Source organism: Bidens hawaiensis, unplaced genomic scaffold (genome assembly GCF_021521415.1).
Source record: "Bidens hawaiensis isolate Kalapana, Puna unplaced genomic scaffold, B.hawaiensis_p1.1 tig00021677_1, whole genome shotgun sequence".
Taxonomy (NCBI): Eukaryota; Viridiplantae; Streptophyta; class Magnoliopsida; order Asterales; family Asteraceae; genus Bidens; species Bidens hawaiensis.
The window spans coordinates 23,131-45,280 of NW_027493367.1; the positions used below are offsets into that span (position 1 = coordinate 23,131).

At 37.0% G+C, this 22,150-nt stretch overlaps 1 protein-coding gene and 1 pseudogene across 2 annotated transcripts; both read left to right on the forward strand.

The window, feature by feature from the left end:
- The first annotated feature begins 9,719 nt into the window (after window positions 1-9,719).
- On the forward strand, window positions 9,720-17,167 carry LOC143563976 (phytyl ester synthase 1, chloroplastic-like; annotated as a pseudogene). Its single transcript, XR_013140758.1, has 13 exons — window positions 9,720-9,965; window positions 12,564-12,615; window positions 12,770-12,984; window positions 13,057-13,161; window positions 13,236-13,342; window positions 14,311-14,431; window positions 14,499-14,607; window positions 14,713-14,843; window positions 15,435-15,804; window positions 15,971-16,084; window positions 16,623-16,708; window positions 16,789-16,898; window positions 16,974-17,167. The product of XR_013140758.1 is annotated as a phytyl ester synthase 1, chloroplastic-like (transcript).
- A 4,085-nt stretch (window positions 17,168-21,252) lies between these two features.
- Window positions 21,253-21,645, forward strand: LOC143563977 (uncharacterized). The gene has a single exon (XM_077051383.1). The coding sequence runs from the start codon at window positions 21,253-21,255 to the stop codon at window positions 21,643-21,645; it is 393 nt and encodes a 130-aa protein (XP_076907498.1).
- Window positions 21,646-22,150: the final 505 nt, after the last annotated feature.

The following is a 22,150-nucleotide window of genomic DNA, read 5'->3' on the forward strand; positions in this document are numbered from 1 at the left end:
CGGTCATAGGCGTTAAAGTACTTAATTTGGACCTGATGATGCATGTATTGAAGACCCGGGACGTCCAGCACGCGAAGCGAGAAAGATTAACAAAGTTTGCTGGTAATAAGACCCATTGCGATACGCGATGGGCTTGCTTGAGGACCCATCACGTATCGAGATGGGGGATTTAATGAAGTTGACTTCTAGTCCATCGCCATACGCGATGGACCAGTGAAGACCCCATCGCGATACGGGCTGTTAGGGTTTTAAACATATTTTTCATCATGAACGACCCTATCTTCGTTTTTATCAAGAGAGGTGATTTGCATGGAGGTAGTGATTCCATGCTTCCAGAACGTACCAAGACCATATACATGATCCATATCATCATTACAATTCGATGATGTCGAGGCTTGGCTAATCTCCTAGAATCTCACCCGGGAATGTATAGTTTGTAACTCTTTCAGTTTTTTCATGTGACTAAGAACACTTATGTATAATTGTTTATGGTTATTTAGGTTTTTACATGACTCGAACGACGGTCATCAGTTGACACCGAGCACAAGAAGCCTTTAGATTACTTTAAACAACCCAAAACTCCCCATGTATAAATGTGTAATGATAACTATGAAGTGTATTACAAAGCTTCCCAAGATTTCCTACCAATAGGATGCAAGATGGGTTATTGTTGATAGACTAACAAAGTTTACCCATCTTTCACCCAACTAACGATTCGTAATAGATTGATAGATTAGCATGAAATTATGTGAACAACATCGTGTCCCTACACGGTGTGCCACTATTCATAATCTCCAATCAAGACAGTCAAATTACATCTCATTTATAGGATACTTTCCAACGAACGTTAAGAACTCGATTGAACTTTAGCGTTGACTATCATCCCCAAATAGATGGGCAAAGTAAAAAAGAACAATCCAAACGTTCGAGGTTATGCTCCGCGCAAGTATGATAGATTTAAGTAGAAGTTGGATAATTATTCGTATAATAAATTCAGGCCACACCATATAAGATGATATATGTACATAAAAACCAAACATCCGTGTGTTGGTCTAAAAATAGGGGATAACCGAGTGTCTAGACCCGAAGTACTCCACGAAACGACAAATAAAGTATTACAAACTCGTGAATGAATCAAGGTGGCGTGAGATCGCCAAAAGAGGAATAACCAAATATTTGGACTTGAACTAATCCACGAAACAAGGAATAAAGTATTACAAACATGTGAACGACTCAAGGTGGCGTGAGATCGAGCTATACATCCATCATAAGCCATTAGAATATAATATATGTGATAGGGTGTTAAATAAAATTTCGCCTTAGAAAGACGTCATTCGCTTCAATAAGAAAAGAAAACTTAGTCCACGATTGTAGGACCATTTAGATATTCGGGCAAATCAGTATTGTCGCATACCATATGTGACTACCGGAAGAAAACGAAAGGGATACACTATGTAATCCACATATCTAATCTGCGAAAATGTCTAGCCGATAAACCTTTGTCTATGCTGATAAACGGAGACGCCCAATTGAATTTCAAGTAGGAGACTATGTTATGTTAAAAGTCTCTCCATGGAAAGGAGTGATTCGTTTCCGTAAACGTGGTAAGCTAAGTCCACGATTCATTGGTCCGTTTAAGATAATTGCTCGTGTGGGGCAAGTGGCCTATCGGCTTTATTTACCTGAAGAACTAAACGGAATCCATAACACATTTCATGTGTCATATTTACGAAAATGTTTGGCCGATGAAACGTCATGTGTGCCATTAAATGACATCGAAGTGGATGATAAGCTTAACTATGTAGAAAAATCTGTAGCGATTCTTGATCATAAAGTTAAGCAGCTTCGAAATAAAGATATAAGCCAAGTGAAAGTACAGTGGAAACATCGGCGAGGTTCAGATACCACGTGGGAAGCCGAAGAGGAAATGAGAAAGTATTACCCTGAATTATTCAAGGTATGAACAGGTTTCGGGGACGAAACTTATTTAAGGGGGGAGAGATTTGTAACATCCAGTTTATGAATAAAAATAAAATATTTGGAATCTATATTTCAAATATTAGTAAGCGAGTAAGTAGCGGGTAAAACGACTCATTGAGATATGAGGTGTTTAAACTAGCGTTCGATGCAATCGAATGTCGTTTAAAATAAAACATAAAGTGTTAATAAAAAGAGAGTAAAGACAAAAATGAAGGTGCACGTGAGTGTGATACAGTGTGTTAGTAAATAATAACAATAATAGTAATAACAATAAAATGAAAAACATAATAGGAAAATATAGAGTTGGGATAGTGGCTTAAAATTGAATCAAAGAATGACGAGATGCCAGTTAAGCTTTGAGGATAATATCAAAATAATATCTTACCCGTTAAGGAATCTTAACAAGTAAGTGAATTATTGGAGTATATATATATATATATATATATATATATATATATATATATATATATATTGGCTCAGAAGTAGAATAGAAACAAGAAAATAGTAATGGGACTAAACTATGGAGCAAGAATACAGAGGCTTGTAGTGTAATTTAGAGACGGTTTCAACCTGGTTTTTCGTTTGTTCTTGAGTTACTAACACCAGGAGGTAAGTACACGGACCATAATCATGTTATTTTTATAAACGTTTCATATATGTTTATTTGATATGCATATATATGATTATTTGAGAAATGATTATGGGTCCAAGTATGTGAATTAATGTGCGGCTTAAAAGAGGCTATAGTTTAAAATAAATATGGTGGTATGCCTCTAATAAAAATACGGGTTACGAGTCCCGATGGTTTCGGTAGTTGAAACTCCAAAATTTTAATACTATATATAAAGGATTTCGGGAGTAGAAATCTTAAGGGGTTTGGGTGTTGAATCCCAAAAAAAGGGGGAGTTAATAACCCTCATGGGTTAAAAATGAGCTCATAAGGAATTCGGGTGTTGAATTCTCAAAGAATATTGAGGAGTAAAATTAAAGATTTCGGGTGTTAAAATCCCAAGGAATTTAGGTGGTTGAATTTTCCAAATAATAAGGTGGAGTAAATATAAGGATTTCGGGTGTTGAAATCCCAAGGAATTTGAGTGTTAAATTCCAAATAAAAATAAAACATATTTTTATAAAATGGTGTACTTACTTAGCGAAAGCTATAAAAATATGTTTTAAAATGTTTTCAGGAAAAACACCCCTAGATGGTTGAAGCTTCATGGACGGCATTGGACTGACAAGAGAACCATACTCTCGTGTTTAATAGTTTGTATAATAAAGTTTGTTTTAAACATATATGTTTTCTTGTATAATATATATTTTATAAAATAAAACGTCACCATGAGTGACAGGTTTTGTATGTAAACTGTGATATACTCTGATGTGTATTTGGTAAAAGTATTATATATATATATATATATATATATATATATATATATATATATATATAATTAGGGTGTTTCATGATGATTGAAAAAGCAGACTTAACTCGGTATGAAATAGTACGTCCATATTAAAGGGATAGATTTGCAGCTGTTTTAGGTTTTGAATAACCATAAGAAGTTATTGTTCGTGTACCTACTGGAATAAGAAACAAGGGTCGTGCCTCACACAAAAGAATTAAATCATAGAAAGAGATAGCCATTAGTCGATCTGGGAAGAGTTATAGGGAGTGTCAAATTTGTCACCTATCTGGCCACAACAGCAAAACTTGTAAAGCATTGCAGCAGCAACCGCAACAATGAATCTGTAGTGAAGCGTTTTTTAAGCGTTTAGGTAATTGGTTGTTTTAGATAGAAAGAGTTAGTCATTGTTTTTATATTGTGGGTTTTATAGTCACCTTTTTTACACAAGCGTTTCACAAGCGTATCACAAGTGTATGACAAGCGTTTAGATAAAACTTTTTATTTATATTTTTAAAACACGCGAGGTTACACCCGCGGCAGACCACAATCAGACCATGCAAACTTACAAGATCAGATTTAAAAAAAAAGAGAGAGAGAAAACACAACGCTAACATTATCAGATGCCATCATCAGACCCTATCAGACCCCATCACTCTCTGTTCCTGATGATCTCACGCCCATCTTCCTTAAACTCCATGTTGGTTGACACTTTTGAAACCATGTCAACCAAAGTACCATACACGGAGTCGTAGCATGTAGTCTGTTGTTTCAGGAACTCGGCAGTCTTTGCCTTGAACTCACTGTCTGGTAGCTCCATGAGTTCGTTATATGCATCAAGAGTTTTGGATTCTCTTGAAGAACGTAGGCCTGTGAGTGTTGAAGAGCGGTGAGAAACTTCTCATCCTTTTCTTTCTCAAGATCCAACCTGGATTTCACCATGCTTTTCACAGTTTTATCACATGAAAACATTTTTGAGTGTTTTTGTGTGATCTGAATAACAAGAATGGATGTGAAATATATAAACATAATTTCGGATGTCTATTAATTGTGGGTAGTTGAGATAGAGTTATTCAATGTTATTTAATTTTGATGTAGGCTATCATCATCACACAAATGTCATTTATTATTTACTAAGCGTGTTTAAGCGTAGTATATATACTTTTTAATCTTTTGGTAGATGACATAATGTAATTTTAATTTAATTGATTTGATGTAGGCTATCATTACAAATATCTTTTTCCAATTTTTTGCAGGTGAGTAGTAATAAATGTAATTAAACTAGATTAAAAATTAGTTTTTTAACCTGATACAGTGGTTAGCGTATTACAAGAGTATGGGAGCGTATAACGAACGTCTAATAACTACGTCCTCACACTGTTCTATGTTCGCCCGTGAGTATACAATTTTTGAGCGTTGTTCAAGCGTTTTATTTTGTTGATTATTATTTTGGTCTGTGAACCTGCAGTTCTTTTTTGTCTTTTTGTCCTTTTTTTACTATTTGGTCCGTGATCTTTTCATATATATATATATGCTATGTTTTGTTACACTTATATCCACACATATCAAAATCAGTTATAATGGATGCTTCATCTCATCATCATCATCATCATCATCATCATCTAAATCAACATCTTTCAAGGAAGCTTTGAAGATGAAGATTGTGGAGCAGGTCGTCGCATACAAAGCTTGTCGTGATAAGCTAACACCAGAAGTATTTCCAACATCAGTAGTATCAGCAGCAGTTCCAACATCAGCTTCAACACCAATTGTTTCAACATTATCATGTGTAAAAGCGTATTCCTCGTTTTCAGAATTATCATCTAAAGGAGGTCCATTAATATACAAGTATCTCTCCATATTTTCTAGAGTTGTTGTTATGTAGTTGATTGCTAGCGTTGTCACCGGAGCCCCCAAACGGACCATATCTCTTCTGGTACTCATGTGTGTAAAGCATTACAAGAAAGGTGATTGGACCGTTGTATTGCTGATTGACATCCTTCCATTCTTCCTTTGTCATCTTCAGGTTGTCAATTACATAGCTGCACCAGACCATATTTGGAATATCGGAGACATTGTCGATTGCGGTGATGAATCATTGGTTGATTGTTGTTGATTTTTTGATAAATCCTATACATGTGTTGAACAACACTAGGAAATTAATCTTAAACAACTCACCAACTAATAGATCTTCCGTCAACGTCTCTCTCACATCTGACTCGTAACTTTCTGTCTATAAACTCAACAAAAGGTTTTCTTTGTACCCTTTCAGCTGCCTTCTTTTCTTTAACGACCTTCTTTCTTGGTTTTTGAAAGTCTGAGTCAGAACTACTATCTTCTACCTCTTTCCTCTTCTTTGATAAAAACTTGTTGATTGGAACTTCAAAGTTCGAATCAGAGTTTGCTTCAACATGTCTTGTTTTAAGCTTTTTCACTCCGGCGTCAACTTGATTTATTTTAACCTTTCGCTTAACTGAATCACACATAAAACTAAGATGTTATAAAACTTCAAAACGCTCATCAAACGCATAAGAATAAATACATAACTAGTTTTTCAGTCATCACAAACAAGCTTACTAAACGTTATTCAAAAGCTAGTCAAACACTCATCAAACGCATAAGACTAGATACAGAACAGTTGTTCAGTCATCACAAACAAGCTTACTAAACGCTAGTCAAACGCTCATCAAACGCATAAGCCTAGATACAGAACCAATTGTTCAGTCATCACAAACAAGCTTACTAAAGGCTCATCAAACGCTCATCAAACGCATAAGTCTAGATACAGAACCAGTTGTTCAGTCATCACAAACATGCTTACTAAACACTTGTCAAACGCTCATCAAACGCGTAAGTCTAGATACAGAACCAGTTGTTCAGTTATCACAAACAAGCTTACTAAACGCTCATCAAACGCATTAGGTTAATTGGACAGTTCCAGTTGCATAGTCACCACAAACACGCTTACTAAACGCTCATAGTTACATTCACATTAATTGGACAGGGTCATATGTTGCAATTATCCCAAACACTTATCAAGCGCTTACAATCACAGATTAATTGACATTGTAATAACCAATAATTAAAAACAAATCATACAAGTAAACCTAAAACTATTAAAGTTACACATTTTTGTCAAACGCTCACGAAAACAACGGTTAAAATCTCTCTAAAACCTGAAACGATTACAGCAATAATAAACAAACACTTGATTTATCAGTAATCTGAGGTTTATCTTGTTTTTGCTTTGTTCTCCGTTCCTTCCTCGAAGCAGATGAGTTAGGGTTCTTCTGTTTATCCATCTTCGCTACGATTGAATGTGTATAGTTCAGTCGATTAGAGGTTGATTATAGCGAGTACGCTTTCGTCACCGGGATCAGTTGATTAGAGGTTGATTTTTTGGGAGTGATTTTAGGGAGAGTAATGGAGACTAATTGAAGATCTTACCATTTTTGAAGAATAGAGGCGCGTGTTTTAAATTTTTGATCGGACGCTTGGATTAGTCGCGTACGGTTTGTACGATAAGAGATTATTGTATAGTAACCGCCCTCGGTATATGTTGTTTATGAAAAAAAAACTTAATTTTATAATAACTAGATGGGTGCCCGCGCGATGCAACGGACTACGGACCTTGGTATTATAGATTTATGGGTGTTCGTCGTTTCGTTTGTATCTATGAAACCATTTATTGGTATAGGTAAATTCATAGTTCTTATTTTACACTCATTTTAATATGAAGTACAAACGAAACGGAACCTAGCCATTGTTAATGGTTTGCTTTTGTTGGGTAATTTTCAACGGTTTAGTTTCAATTTTCAGCGACTGAAAACATTAATAATGGTTTGGCTCATGGTTAATTTAAGACCATTAAAACCGGACGGCAAACGGCTATATGTAAAATTTTATTTTTTTAACTGAAAAGAAACAATGGCAATATCATATTCAAATTAAAGAGAATGCTCGTTTTTCTGGTACAATTTTTAAAAAATAATATTAACGTATGAAAAAGTTATAACCATGTAAAAATCATGGGAGTATTTGGGTTAAAAATGAAATTATGAAGAATAAATACTTAAAAGAAAAATGACCAAAGTTATAAATATTTCTTAAATTTGTAAAATATTATTAAAGTAAAAGAGGAAATGTTGTAACTATTTTAAAGAAAAATGAAAACACTGAAATTTAATGATAGAATGAACAACTTTGTTCTTATCTTAATTGTACCGTGTATTTGAAAATTTGTAAATCCCTTTAAAATCCACCGTTATAATTTGCCAATCTTTCCTTAATATAGATAAGGCTGAGGGGTGTGGAGCGCTAGGAAGGGCGCAAGAGGCCAGACGCTCGCGCCCCGGGGCGCGAGCACCACACCACCGAGGCGCGATAGGGGCGCGAGAGCGGAAAACGAGGCAGGCGCCAGGGTGCTAGCGGCTGAGAATGGCGTGAAATTTTCTTGGAAAGCGTGAATAGAGCCGTTGGGGGGTGTTTTATTAAAAAAAAAAACTTCTTTTTTCCTATATATAATAACAAACCCATATCAAACCAATATCCAACTCGATTTTGTTTCTCTGTATTAAACATATATCAAACCCAAACCAATATCACATACCAATATCACATACCACACCCAAAACCCGAAATCACCCCATCTTCCAAACCTTTTTTAAAAACATGGCTGGAAATTGGTACCCAAACCTAGAATCAGATTACAGTTACGACGATTTATGGTCGGCACCGGACCAACCGATGTTTTATTCGGGGTCGCAACAACCATCCGGCTTTCAACCATCCAACATACAACCGTCTCCTAACTTTGTAGTTCCGGAGACACAAGAACCAGAACCAGAAGGTGAAGCTGCGGGACAAAGAAGACGCGTCCACCGGAAAAAACAAGTTGCAACGGACGGGTCGGGTTCGGCTTCGACCGGAAGGGCGAAACGGAAAATCACTCCGTGGTCATCGGATGAGAAGGAAGCCCTGTGTCGGGCTTGGATAGCCACTTCTGAGGATCGGCGTTGCGGTAAATGTTTTAACGTTTTTAAAAATGATTTTTAATAAAAAAGTTAAATAAAAAAGTTAAATGACATACAAATTTATTATGCATTTTGCAGCGGACTACCAAAAGAGCAAGGTCTTTTGGACAAAGATTAGGGAGACGTTCTATTCGCTCGTTGGGAGTACAGAGCGGACCGCCGATATGATTTCGGGTCGGTGGACCGAAATCAGAAAATTTGTCGGCTTGTTTACTAATCTGTTCAACAGGAACGCCGGTCGTATGAGACCAAGTGGCAGTGACGATTTGGCGGTCTATAATTTCACTGTCGAAGAGTGGAAGCAGGAGTGCCTGCGGAGGTATGGGACGGTGAAGACGTGGGACGGTGTAAAGGTGTGGGAGAGGTTGAGAAGGTGTTCTAAGTGGGTTGAGCTGGTGGCGCCGGACCTTGATGCGGAAGTAGGGCCGAAACGGACTAAAACTAGTTCCTCTGGAGCGTACAGCACTTCCGCCGGGTCGGATTGCCGGGTTGGATTCGACCTAAACGTTGCGGGGGAGGAAACGTCTTCACCGCCGAGGAGGCGGCCATTGGGAAGGGACGCCAGGGGGAAAAAAACCGGCTGAGGGGGAAGCCGTAAACATCAACGATCTTGTTGAATCCCTCAATAAATTCAACAAAACCATGGAGGTGGTCTCTATTGACAAAAAGGAAAAAAAAAGAATGAGAGATTTGGACTTCCTTGCAAGAGACTTCAGCCACCTAAATCCGGTCGACCAAATGCTGATGGAAAAACAAAAGGAACGTATCCGGAAGAGGTTGATCGAAGAAGACGAAGCCGAATAATAAGAATAATGTTTTTCTTTAGTACTTTAATTTTTTTTATATATTAATGTGTTTTTTTAATTAATGTGTGTTTTTTTAAATAATTTCTTGTTTTTTTAATAATACGTTTTTTTAATACATTTATAAAAAAATAAAAAAATAAACCGCTCGCGCCCCCTCTCGCGCCCCTCCACACCATGGCCCGGGGCGCTATCACCACTACCAACACCCGTCTTATCAAGTTTCTCTTTCTGCCACACGTCATAATATTATTGGCTGGCGCCCCCACTCACGCCCCCCCCCCCCCCCACCCCTCAGCCTAAGAAAGAGGATAAGAAAGAGGATAAACTCGCGCGTCGTGTTACATAAGAAACGATCACAAAATAATACTTACTCCAACTTTGAATGATGTGATTTGATACAATAAACAAACAAAAACTAGTAAACTGTGAAAGTGACAGAAATAAATCACAAGTACAGACAGACTTATTATCTCATTTCTTTGAGATCGTCATTTGTACTGATGACGACCACCGGCGTCAGCCTGTGCTCCATGCCGCCGCCGATTGTCAAACACACCACCGCATTCAATAATGGCAGATTTAAACCTTCTGCCCGACCAGCTCCGTCAGTAGTTAATCGTTTGAGTTTGATGGATTACTTTGAAGAGTCTCGACAGCTGTTGCTGATGAAATCCGACGGTGGTTCTCGCCGTTGGAGTGCGGCTCCAGATTACTACATAACTCACCTCTCTTACTCTCCTTACCAGGTAGTATTTATTAATATATATTTGTCTTTTTTGTATTGGGTTTGTTTGACCCAATCACTTGCACAAAATTATTAAAACATCAAACATCCGCTCGTTGAGCAATATATGAGTGTTAGTATTTCAACATATAATTAAAAGTGTTTATGGAGAATAGATTGATTGCCTTTCATTGATAACAATAATCCCTTTATATAGGGAGAGAATACAATGATACCTATCTCTAATGAGGAAACATAATCACCCTATAATTACATAAGATAAATACCAATAATACAAATAATATATCTTCTAAATATATTCTAATAATATCGGCTAAGACTCCCCCGCAGTTTGAACGGGCGTAGGACAGACGTTCAAGCTGGAACGAAAAAACTGAAACAATTGGCGTGACAAGCCCTTGGTGAAAATATCCGCATATTGCAATGGAGAGGGGACATGAAGAACGCGAATATCCCCAACATGAACTTTTTCCCGAACAAAGTGAATGTCAATTTCTATGTGCTTCGTTCGTTGATGTTGAACCGGGTTATCGGACATGTAAACAGCTGAAACGTTGTCGCAGTAGACCACCGTAGCCCGACGGAGCGGGAGATGTAATTCCAGCAACAAGTTGCGTAACCAAGTCGCCTCCGCAACCGCATTAGCAACACCCCTATATTCCGCCTCTGCACTAGAACGTGATATTGTAGGTTGGCGCTTGGAGGACCAAGAGATTAAATTATCCCCAAGGAAAACACAGTACCCACTAGTAGAACGACGGGAGTCTGGACAACCTCCCCAATCAGCATCTGAGTAAGCAACCAAAGAAGTGATGGTAGATTTACGTAATCGAATACCATAGTCAACAGTGCCTTGTAGATACCGCAAGATGCGTTTTAAGAACGCAAAATGGGGATCACGAGGTTCGTGCATAAACAAGCAAAGTTGCTGAACCGCATAAGAAATGTCGGGACGAGTAAACGTCAAATATTGTAAAGCGCCTGCAAGACTTCGATATAAAGTAGGATTAGCAAATAGTAACCCATCCGAAGCACTAAGCTTGGAAGACAAGTCAACAGGGGTGGTACATGGTTTACAAGAAGACATAGATGCACGAGAGAGAATGTCCTTCACATATTGCGATTGATCCAAGAAGAACCCGTCAGATTGTTGTGTGACCCTGATCCCCAAAAAATGAGATAGCGGACCCAAATCGGTCATCGAGAATTCCCGTGATAGCATACGAATGATATCCTGTAGTAGGTCATTGGTCGAGGCAGTTAACACAATATCATCAACATACAAAAGAAGATAGGCGGTTTGAGATCCCCTTGAAAAAATGAACAAAGAATTGTCGCACGTGCTGCTGAGAAAACCTTGCGATACTAAAAATGTGGCAAATCTGGTATACCAAGCCCGAGGCGCCTGTTTAAGTCCATAAAGAGACTTTTTCAACCTGCATACAAAATTAGGATAACGCCGATCCACAAATCCTGGTGGTTGATGCATAAAGACAGTCTCATTTAAGTTGCCATGCAAAAAGGCGTTCTTGACATCTAACTGATGTACTGGCCAAGAACGAGAGATAGCAATAGAGAGAACGGTGCGTATAGTTGCCGGTTTGACCACCGGACTGAAGGTATCGTCACAGTCAAGTCCCGCAGTTTGTGACTTACCATTAGCCACTAGCCGAGCTTTGTAACGCTCAAGGGACCCGTCAGATTTAAACTTATGGCGAAAAAGCCACAGGCACCGGATAACTGGCCGATCGGCCGGTCTAGGGACGAGTTCCCATGTCTCATTAACCTGTAAAGCACTAAACTCAGCCTGCATGGCAGACATCCAATTAGGGTCGGCAAAGGCTTTGGCATAAGAGGTGGGGACCGGGGAGATCGTGGTGGTAACAAAGGTACAGTGGGCTTTGGAGCGGGTGGTCATGGGGTGTGTGTTTGTAGGTTGGAGGGGTACGGTTGTGGTGGCAGGGGACGGCGTGGGGGTGGGGTTTGGATGGGACGGAGCGGTATTGGGCTGTTGTGAAGGTTTAGGACGACGAGCATATGTATATAGGACTGGGGGCTGCGGTGAGGGCTGCTGGGTGGGGCTGCTGTGGGGCTGCTGTGAGGGCTGAGTTTGTGGGTAGGCTGTGGGAGATGCTGGTGGACTGAAAATGAACCCGGTTCAACATCAACGAACGAAGCACATAGAAATTGATGCAATAATACAAATAATATATCTTCTAAATATATTCTAATAATATCGGCTAAGAATAATTATACTATTGATGCCATAAAACCAACTATGATGAATCATCTAACTCTGTAAGGCTATGCGTACAAAATGGGGCGCTTTGTGTCATGTGTCGCTCAGACATCAAATATTGGGTTTTTGTTTTAGGGGTAGTGGTGTTGTAGCCCAATATATATATCACACAAAATTATTATAATAAAAAACCAACACCACCAGGCGACATGCGGTTGTCGCCCCCCCCCCCCCCCACACACACACACAATTCGCCCATTTGTAGCCTGGTGTGGGGGGGGTGTACTCGCCCCAAAACCACATTTGTCTCCCCAATTTCTCGCCCAGTACATACACCCTAATAATCATCTTTTTTTCCAGGGCTTGATGGAACTGGCCTTTCGCTTCTTTTGCATCATCAACACCTCGGAGAGTAAGTGCCACATCATACCTGAATTTCTCCTAGTAAGATATTGACATATTAACCAACCATATGTAACATATTTATTTATGTTACAGAGATTCAGTGTATATTAACAGGTGACTCTTAGGTTTCTAATCTAAACTTTTTTTTTAATTGACTGAAGGATTTTCGGCATATGGTGCTTACATATTCCCACCACGGATAGATCACCTTTCACCAACCTTGTGAAGCTAATTGAAACCACAGTCAGGTTTGAAAACAACCGGCTTCCAAACAGACCGATTTATCTTGTTGGTGAGTCGTTTGGTGGATGTCTTGCACTAGCAGTGGCTGCGCGTGTCCCACATATTGATCTTGTCTTAGTTTTAGCTAATCCAGGTAAACTGTCTGTTATGCATTAGTTGTGAAGTTTGACTTTTGTAACTGAATTTGTTGATTTATTTTTTGAAGCTACAAGTTTTGAAAAGTCCCAGTTGCAGCCTTTAGTACCTATATTGAAAATCATACCTGATTATATTCGCCCGGGCCTTCCTTATATTATGAGCTTAATCACAGGTTTTTCATTTGATAATTTTATCTTATATTCTTATTTTGTTAAATTTATACGTTATTTATCTATGTATATATAGGAGTGCCTTCAGGAATGTTGGCATCGACTGCAAAGAAAGGACTTCCGTCACAACAAACGATTACAGATTTATCAGAGGCGGTTACATCGTTGTTCTCTTACCTTTCTGTAAGATCTAAATTCAAAATCAACATTGTCAAATTTAGATACATTTTTATTGGAGAATTTCATGTATAAACCCTACAAACTTCAAAATATCAAATATGATATATACCGTTATATATGGTTTGGATCAAATACAAATGACTTTTATTGTGAGAAGTGTACAAATAACTAGAGTAATTATGTTAATACTAGAGTAATTATTATTACACTTATTATTTTTTAAAACATAATTACTCTAGTTCAAAACTGTAATTACTCTAGTTATTTGTACGTTTAGTATGTTAATTTTATCTGTACCGGATCTCACCCCGCATTATATAATGATATTTTGGTTTATGAAAATTTTACCCTTATAAAATATAACTTCTTTTTTTTTTCTCAATTGCGAAGGTTTTTCATTAAGTTAGTTTTTATTTTATACAATTCATGATTATTTAATTATCACATCGATGATCATGTAATATATGGGTTCGTAAAGTTTACAAAGTTTTTAATTATAGTTATGATATCTGTTATTGTTTAATATACTTTAACGTGTGAATTTTATACAATCTACATTTTCTTTTTATGTTTAGCATTTTCATTGTATGTTGATTGTCGTCTACTTATATTTATTAATACAGTCATATCACTTCATTTTTAATCTTTCACATGAAAACTAGGAAATCATACTTGTGGGATGTGTTCTTAACAGTATAAAATCTGATATTTTAAACTATAAATAAAATACAAAAAAATATAAAGAAAACTAATTCAAAACAGGGTGAAAACGCTTACAAATTGCAAAATATGGGCAAATATGAAAAGCTCTTTAAATAATAAGGGTAGAAATATGAGAGTATACTTATTAAGGAAGGGTATATATGATATTGATTTTGGTTGGGTATATATGATATTTAGCGAGTTCGAAGGGGTATGTAAAAATCTCCCTTCTTTGTTGTACAAAAAGATCTGATAATTAAGGTTCCTAGGATGTTGGAGACGTGTTAACCGTTGAGACGGTTCTTTGGAAGCTGAAGATGCTTGAATCAGCTTGTGCATATTCAAACTCATGCCTACATCGGTTTCAGCTCAGACATTGATACTCTCAAGGTTCTACCACTTGTTGGCAGCCTTTTATTTCCATCCTAACTATTTTAACTGATTTTAACTGTTACAGTGGGAATGATCAGCTACTGCCAAGTCTACAGGAAGGCGAAAGGCTTAACAAAACCATACCAAAATCTCAGATTTGTACGTTTAGTGACTCCGGGCATGCACTGTTTCTGGTTAGTTTATTCTAACTTTAAAGAAGCAAACTATGAAGTGAGATATTAACCAAAATTTTTTGATCAAGATTATGTTTATATTTTATAGTCCATACACATGTACAGGAAGAAAATTTTGATCTGGTAACAGTCATAAAGGGTGGTGGTTTCTATCGTCGTTCTAAACAAATAGATTACGCGTCTGATTTTGTACCACCAAGTGCTCATGAAATCAAAGATATTTTAGATTCTTCAAGGTAAGTTGAAATGCTCTTAAAGTTCATCTTAGGGGTGTAAACGAGCCAGGTTGAGACCTAGCTCGGCTCATTTAACTTATAAGAGCTCGAGCTTAACTCATTTCGAGCTCTATTTCTAAAGCTCGAGCTCGGCTCGTGAGTATTTTTTTCAAAATCGAGCTCGGAGAATTTATTATTTATAAATCAATTTTTATACATTTATAATTATTTTTATATTCATTTTTGTAATTATAATTTTTATATAGAATACAATATATCATTTAGTTATATTTATCATAATTTTGTATACAATACTAGTTATTATATAAAAAATATATTTAATGTATTAAATGAATATTATATAAATAATAGGCTTGTTTAGGCTAACATGGCTACTTGTGCTCAATAAGTGAAGCTCGAATTTGTTTATTGAACAAGCTTATTATTAGGCTCGAGCTCATTTAATCTCGGCTCAATTGAAGATTTTAGCAAGTCCGTCTCAAGTAGCCACGGGCGGGTATACTTCATGTCAATCACTGTTTTCTCTTTGCCATTTCTCGCTAGGGAAAGCCAAAAAGACCATATTACCCTCTTATTCTGAACTTCCTGCAGATGGATAGATTTTGCTACATCACCTGTTCTGCTATCAACTTTGGAAAATGGGAAAATTGTAAGGGGTTTATCCAGTATTCCTTCTGAAGGGCCCGTTTTATTCGTGGGCTGCCACAACATGTTAGGATTTGAAGTGGCTCCTATGATTCGTCGGTTCATAATTGAGAAAAATATTATTATTCGAGGAGTAGCACACCCGATGTTATTCATGAAATTAAAAGAAAACACTAAGCCGGATCTAGCAACGTATGATATAACAAGACTTATGGGTGCAGTTCCCGTTTCACCATCAAATCTCTACAAACTCTTCTCCTTAAAATCCCATGTTCTCTTGTATCCAGGTGGCGTGCGTGAAGCTCTTCAAAGAAAGGTGGGACCCACGATATATATATATATATATATATATATAAAGTATTTATTGCCATTAACACAATATACAAAATGCATATAGATGCATATGCATAAACGTAACGTAAATGTTACATATTCTTGCATAAGTTGGGACTATCTATGTAATTTATTCTAATATTATTCAGGGTGAAGAGTACAAACTATTTTGGCCCGAGCAGTCAGAGTTTGTGAGAATGGCTGCTAGATTTGGAGCCACGATTGTACCTTCCGGTGCGGTTGGAGAAGACGATTATGCTCAAGTAAGTTTAAAACGGGAATATCTCATAGAATAGTAACCAACTTTCAAAAGTGTTCCAATTAGGTCACTCATGCATATTTTTCTCAAATCGGGTCACTAAATCTTCAAATCGAGTCTCACCGATTTTTTTGTTTGTTAAGAAAGAAATGGAGGATAAGATGTGGGGGTCGGAATTTGCAATATATGTAGTTATATTTTTAAAAAATTAAAAAACGTTAATTATATTAAAATTCAAAAATAAAAAATAAAATTCACGTCGCCACTCAACGTCAACATCAAAAAAAAGATAAAAAGATTTTCTATGCGAAACAAAAAATAAAAACGTTACAAAAATATGTTAAAACCTTTAATTTAATAAAATATGAAAGTTGAGTGACCTAATTGGAACACTTTTTAAAGTTGAGTGACCTAATTGGAACACTTTTGAAACTTGGTTACTATTCTATGAAATTGCCCCTTTAAAAACTGCATAATGGTTTTAAAAGTTATATTCTGTTTTAAGTGTGTTTAACTAATGATTAGTGATTACACCCCACTAGTTGGTACTGGGTTATGATGATCAAATGAAGATTCCTTTTATGAAGGATTTTGTGAAACAAACAACCGATGATTCTTTAAAACTAAGGTAAGGAATGCTGGTTTTGTTGGATAATGAAGAGAGTGTTTGTTTGTTAGAATGTTGATTAAGTTTGTAGTGATTGATAGGAATGACATTAAAGGAGAGGTTGCAAATCAAGACCTTCACATGCCAATATTATTACCAAAAGTTCCCGGTCGTTACTATTACTTATTTGGAAAGCCGATTAAAACAGAAGGTGAATCAGTTAAAACAAATTACAAAAGGATTATGTATTGGATTATATATATATTGGAGTTGGTTTTGGTTTCAGGGTTGAGGGAGGAACTGAGGAATAGAGAGAAGGCACATCAAGTGTATGTAGAAGTGAAGGGGGAGGTGGAGAAATGTCTTAATTATTGTAAAACGAAAAGAGAAAACGATCCGTATAGGAACATAATGCCGCGCTTGATGTATCAAGCTACTCATGGGTTGAAATCCGAGGTTCCAACCTTTGATCTGGATTGAATCATGCATTCTGATTCAGATTAAGGATCTTGGTTTGGTTGGATAGATATTTGTGTTGTTGCACAGAAGATAGATTCTTTAAAGGTGGCAAGGTGTCAATTTGATCCTTTTGTCTAATCCATTTCGGTTTTTAGTTTACATTTTTTTTTATTAGAGCTTCAGTTTATCACTACTTATTTTATAATATTTTAAATAATTAGTATAAATAATATTATATCATTATTATTAATATTAATTATTGTTATTATTACTATTTTGTTTTTATTCTAATAAGCTATCAAAATTTTTGTTTGGATATTTTGTTAACATGCCATTTTTTTCTCTTTTGTCATTTCACATGTATTTTTAGATAATTACATTGGTCTCATAAATGCCACTTTTAACCAAACTTTTTAAATACCATTTTTAACCAAACTTTTGAAAAGATTTAAGCCATAAAAGGTATATGTGAAAACAAGCTATTGAGTACTGTGCATTGATTTGGTGCCGTTTTTAAAAGTACATGATTTAATATAGTTGGATGTTCAAGGGTTTAATGTTTATGGGGATAAAATGTGAGATTTAATATACGTGTGAACTAAAGTATCAATTTCCTTGAAATCATATAAAATGTTTTATGAAAATCATCATGGGAAATTGTTTAACACAGAGAGGAAATTGTTTTAACATCCATTTACCTTTCTTTATTTAATGTAAAATTGATTCTTATATTATTATGTGTGTGTAGAGAACTATAAAGCTTGTTAACATCTTAACGTACATTGTATTTAACGCCTCTTAACTCATGAAGGAAATGACATACCATTCGTTAACCATTGTCAACTCAGCTTTAATGCTCTGGGCGTTAAGGTATCCCATGGGCCTAACAATTAAGATGTCAACTAAGAGTTTATAGATATGTAAAGCACGAACTAAAAAATTAAAATGCCAGTTAATAGTAACTTAAAATACAACCGTACTCCTAATATTACATACATCATAACGTGAATGATTATTTTGTTAAATCCATCCTTTTAGCACAAAATGGATAATTCTTTCTCTTTCACCACTCATGATTATGATTATGAAAACCGTAAATCACTAATACACCCGCATATGTTTACACTGTTACATACATAATATTCGTTTACTTGAAAACATGTTCGTAGGGAACACTTCTAACTTTCGATTTGCTACCCACCGCTCCCAATTTTTACCTTATTTTCTTCTCACTCCTTAACTAACAGAGCACTAACTCTGTTAATTTTTTGCTAACATGGACTATTTTTACACGTGTGGCATGCTTATGTGAAAAATAACTATTATATTTTTATATAAAAAAACCCCAATTACATATACCACCAAGGGGTTATGGATTCAATTATATCGGAATCACAAATGGCATTTGTCAAAGGAAGGAACATTTTAGATGGACCCCTCATCCTCAATGAAACGTATAGTTGGTTAAAGAAATCCGCTATACCGCCTTTCTTCTTCAAAACTGATCTTCAAAAGGCGTTTGATTCTATTAGTTGGAATTTCATTGACTCGATTCTCGGGTTTATTGTCACACCTCCATCTTAGGCCTAGGCATATGACCAACAGTTGGTACCACATTTGTAAATAAATCAGAGTTACGTTTTTAAAACGGAAGTCTTGAAAACATGTGGATTTGAAATATAATATTTTCTTTACAAAAGACGGGATTATAAAATACTCGTTTTAAGTTATAACAAAAGTATTACTTGTTTAATTACAAACCACCATTTTAATATTTAAGTTTATACAAAAAGATCCGAGCCATCGGATATCTTGAGCACTTCGTTCTTCAAGTCCTAATCTTGGTTACCTGCAAAATGTTAAGAAAATACGTCAGCAACGAATGTTGGTGAATATGCTGACGCAAAAATATTTTATTTTACTTAATTACCCCTCGAGACCACGTAAATCTCGTGTAACACCCTTGGCAAACACAACATCGTCCCACTCTTAGGCAAATCCCACATCAGCCGTGGACAAGAGAGATCCTTGGTTCATAAGTAAATGTCCTGCCTCTTCAATCATCAATGCGTTTTGGGCTTAGTTGGCTGTGGAGCACATGAAAACTCCACGGTTAAGCGTGCTTAGGTGGAAGTAGTACTAGGATGGGTGACCTCCTGGGAAATCTCCATCTGGGCAACCAAAAACAAATCCGTGAGCTTTTCGTGGGCAGAGTGGACAATATTGGTGGCACGAGGGGCCGGATGTTACAGGTGGTATCAGATCCACTCTTGTGCCGTTCGGGATGATGGGACACGCCTCATCGAGGACGATGAGTCTAAAGGGGGGTTGTCTGTAACACCCTTGGGAAACACAATATCGTCCCACTCTTAAGCAAATCCCACATCGGCCGTGGACAAGAAAGATCCTTGGTTCATAAGTAAATGTCTTGCATCTTCAATCACCAACGCGTTTTGGGCTTAGTTGGCTGTGGAGCACATGAAAACTCCACGGTTTAGCGTGCTTAGGTGGAAGTAGTACTAGGATGGGTGACCTTCTGGGAAATCTCCATCTGGGTAACCAAAAACAAATATGTGAGCTCTTCGTGGGCAGAGCGGACAATATTGGTAGTGCGAGGGGCCGGATGTTACATCTTGGCCCATTTTGGCTTAGGAATAATCAAGTTAAAACAACACAATTATAAACTCGAATCTCTACACTAAATACATCAACAAACACCGCAACGTTCGACTTAGTTAAGTACCCGTATGTATACACATGCTTATTACTACCCGCAAGGAGCGTCACTATAACCAAGTGTGGTGCGATGTGCCCACCGCATTTTACCACATATGTAAGGATCCAGACAAACGTATACTACAGCCTGAGGGCTAGGCTTATACTCTTGTTTATAACGTTTTAGAGACACGTAGCCTCATGTAAAGCCTTTCAATTTAACACATTGACTCGTTTTAAAACAAGTTTATAAAGTTTGGGGCGTATTCACCTTTTTTATTTGGATCTGCTTCAAACACCGTCCGAGGGTCTTTCCCGTTGCTATTTCACACATATAGTACGAGTATAACATTTTGTTAGTTGGATATACAATCCGGCTTAAGACCTTTCGTTTTTTATAATCTTGACCTCGATTATTTTACTTTAAAACCTTTAGTTAAAAAGTATTCTTTTCTTTTTTTTTATAAATTAAAAGTCTTTCTTTTAATTTATATTATAAACCTTTAGTTTATTTTTATAAAACCCTACGTTTCTTTCTTCTCTAAGAAACGTATTTCTTTTCTTTTCTTTTCTTTATTATTTAAGGATAGTTATTTATTACTTAAATAATATTTAAAAAAAATCAAATATATATAATCACATATATATAATAATATTCATAATTTCTTTCTTTACTTTTCTTTGTTATATTTTCTTTTATTTTATCGAGGTATCGAGTATAACTTCGACTTAGGGTGTTAAGCCTTTTATTATTTTATTTGAGCATCATGCCTACCTTCGTTTGGTTTATAAGAACCCTAAATGATCGAGCAGCACTTCAACGCCTTTTACCCTTTTTAACACTTTCTTGATCAACACTTCACATTGGCACGTCGAACGAGGCACCAACACTTCTTCTCACACCGGCACGTTTTACGAGGCGGGTCGTCGGGATGTCGGGGTGGTAACGCCTTCTTCGTTGGAACGTCGTCGGTATTATGGCACGATTATCGGGAAACGAGCACGAAAACGAGGTAATGATCGAGGGTTTGCATGAACTTCGAGGTATAATATATTATTGCTTAGAGAGATGTTTTAGTGTGAGAGAGAGAGAGCAGCTGATTTGGTGAGAAATGAATGTAACAAGAATTTTCATTTTTAGCCCTTGAGTTTAGAATTTGACATTTTTTGTCCTTTGACTCTGGAAACTTGATATTTTGAACCCGATATTTTCATGATGTTACATTTATGCATTTTCCGATTAAATGGCGTCAATGGGTTTGGGGTATTCTTCTTTCAGCTCGGGCATCGGTCCTAATAAACGGGGCTCTTACTCGGGAGTTCCAATGTCACCTAGGAGTAAGGCAAGGGGACCCCCCCCCCCCCCGGTCCCCTTACTTATTTATAAATCAATGGAGTACTTCTCTTTTCAAATCAACCAGACGGTATCGGTCAATCTCATTGAGCCTATTACAATTCCTAATGGAGAATCGAATCTGTCTCACCTCTCCTTTGCAGATGATGCGGTCCTTTTGGGTATTTGGTCGGGGAATAATGTGCTAAATATGGCGAGATTATTGCGTTGCTTCCATATGGTGTCGGGTCTCAAGGTGAACCTATCCAAATGTAGTTTATATGGGATAAATGTTGAAGAATCTGAGCTCATCACCATGGCTTCTCGCCTGCATTGCAAAGCAGGAAAATTCCCTTACTCGTATTTAGGGTTAAGAGTCGGTGAGAACATGAGCATGGTGAACAGTTGGCGACTTGTTGTTGATATTTTGAATCCCGTCTTTCTAAATTGAAAGTGGCTCACCTATCGAGGGGGGGGGGGACTTACCCTGATCAAGTCGGTTCTAAATGCATCGCCAACCTATTTTTTCTCTCTATATCGGGCTCCTATTACCGTGTTAGAAAGACTTGAAAGGATGCGACGAGATTTTTTATGGGGCAGTACCTCGGCGAAGAGAAAAATTCACTGGGTTAAATGGGAAAGGGTAGTGGAGGATAAAAAATCGGGTGGGCTCGGTATTGGCTTGTTAGGGAATACAAATTTAAGTCTTCTTGCAAATTGGTGGTGGAAATACAAAACTCAACCAAAAACGTTATGGAGACGGGTGGTAAATGGTATACACTTCAATGAACGTGGTATAAATCCTATACCATGTAAATCAATCATTACGGGTGTGTGGAATAATATATGTAAGATCGTAGACGTTTATATTAACCGGAACGTGCCATTAACAGAGTTCATGCGAGGGGTGTCGGGCAATGGTAAGAATATTTAATTTTGGCCGGACAAGTGGGTGG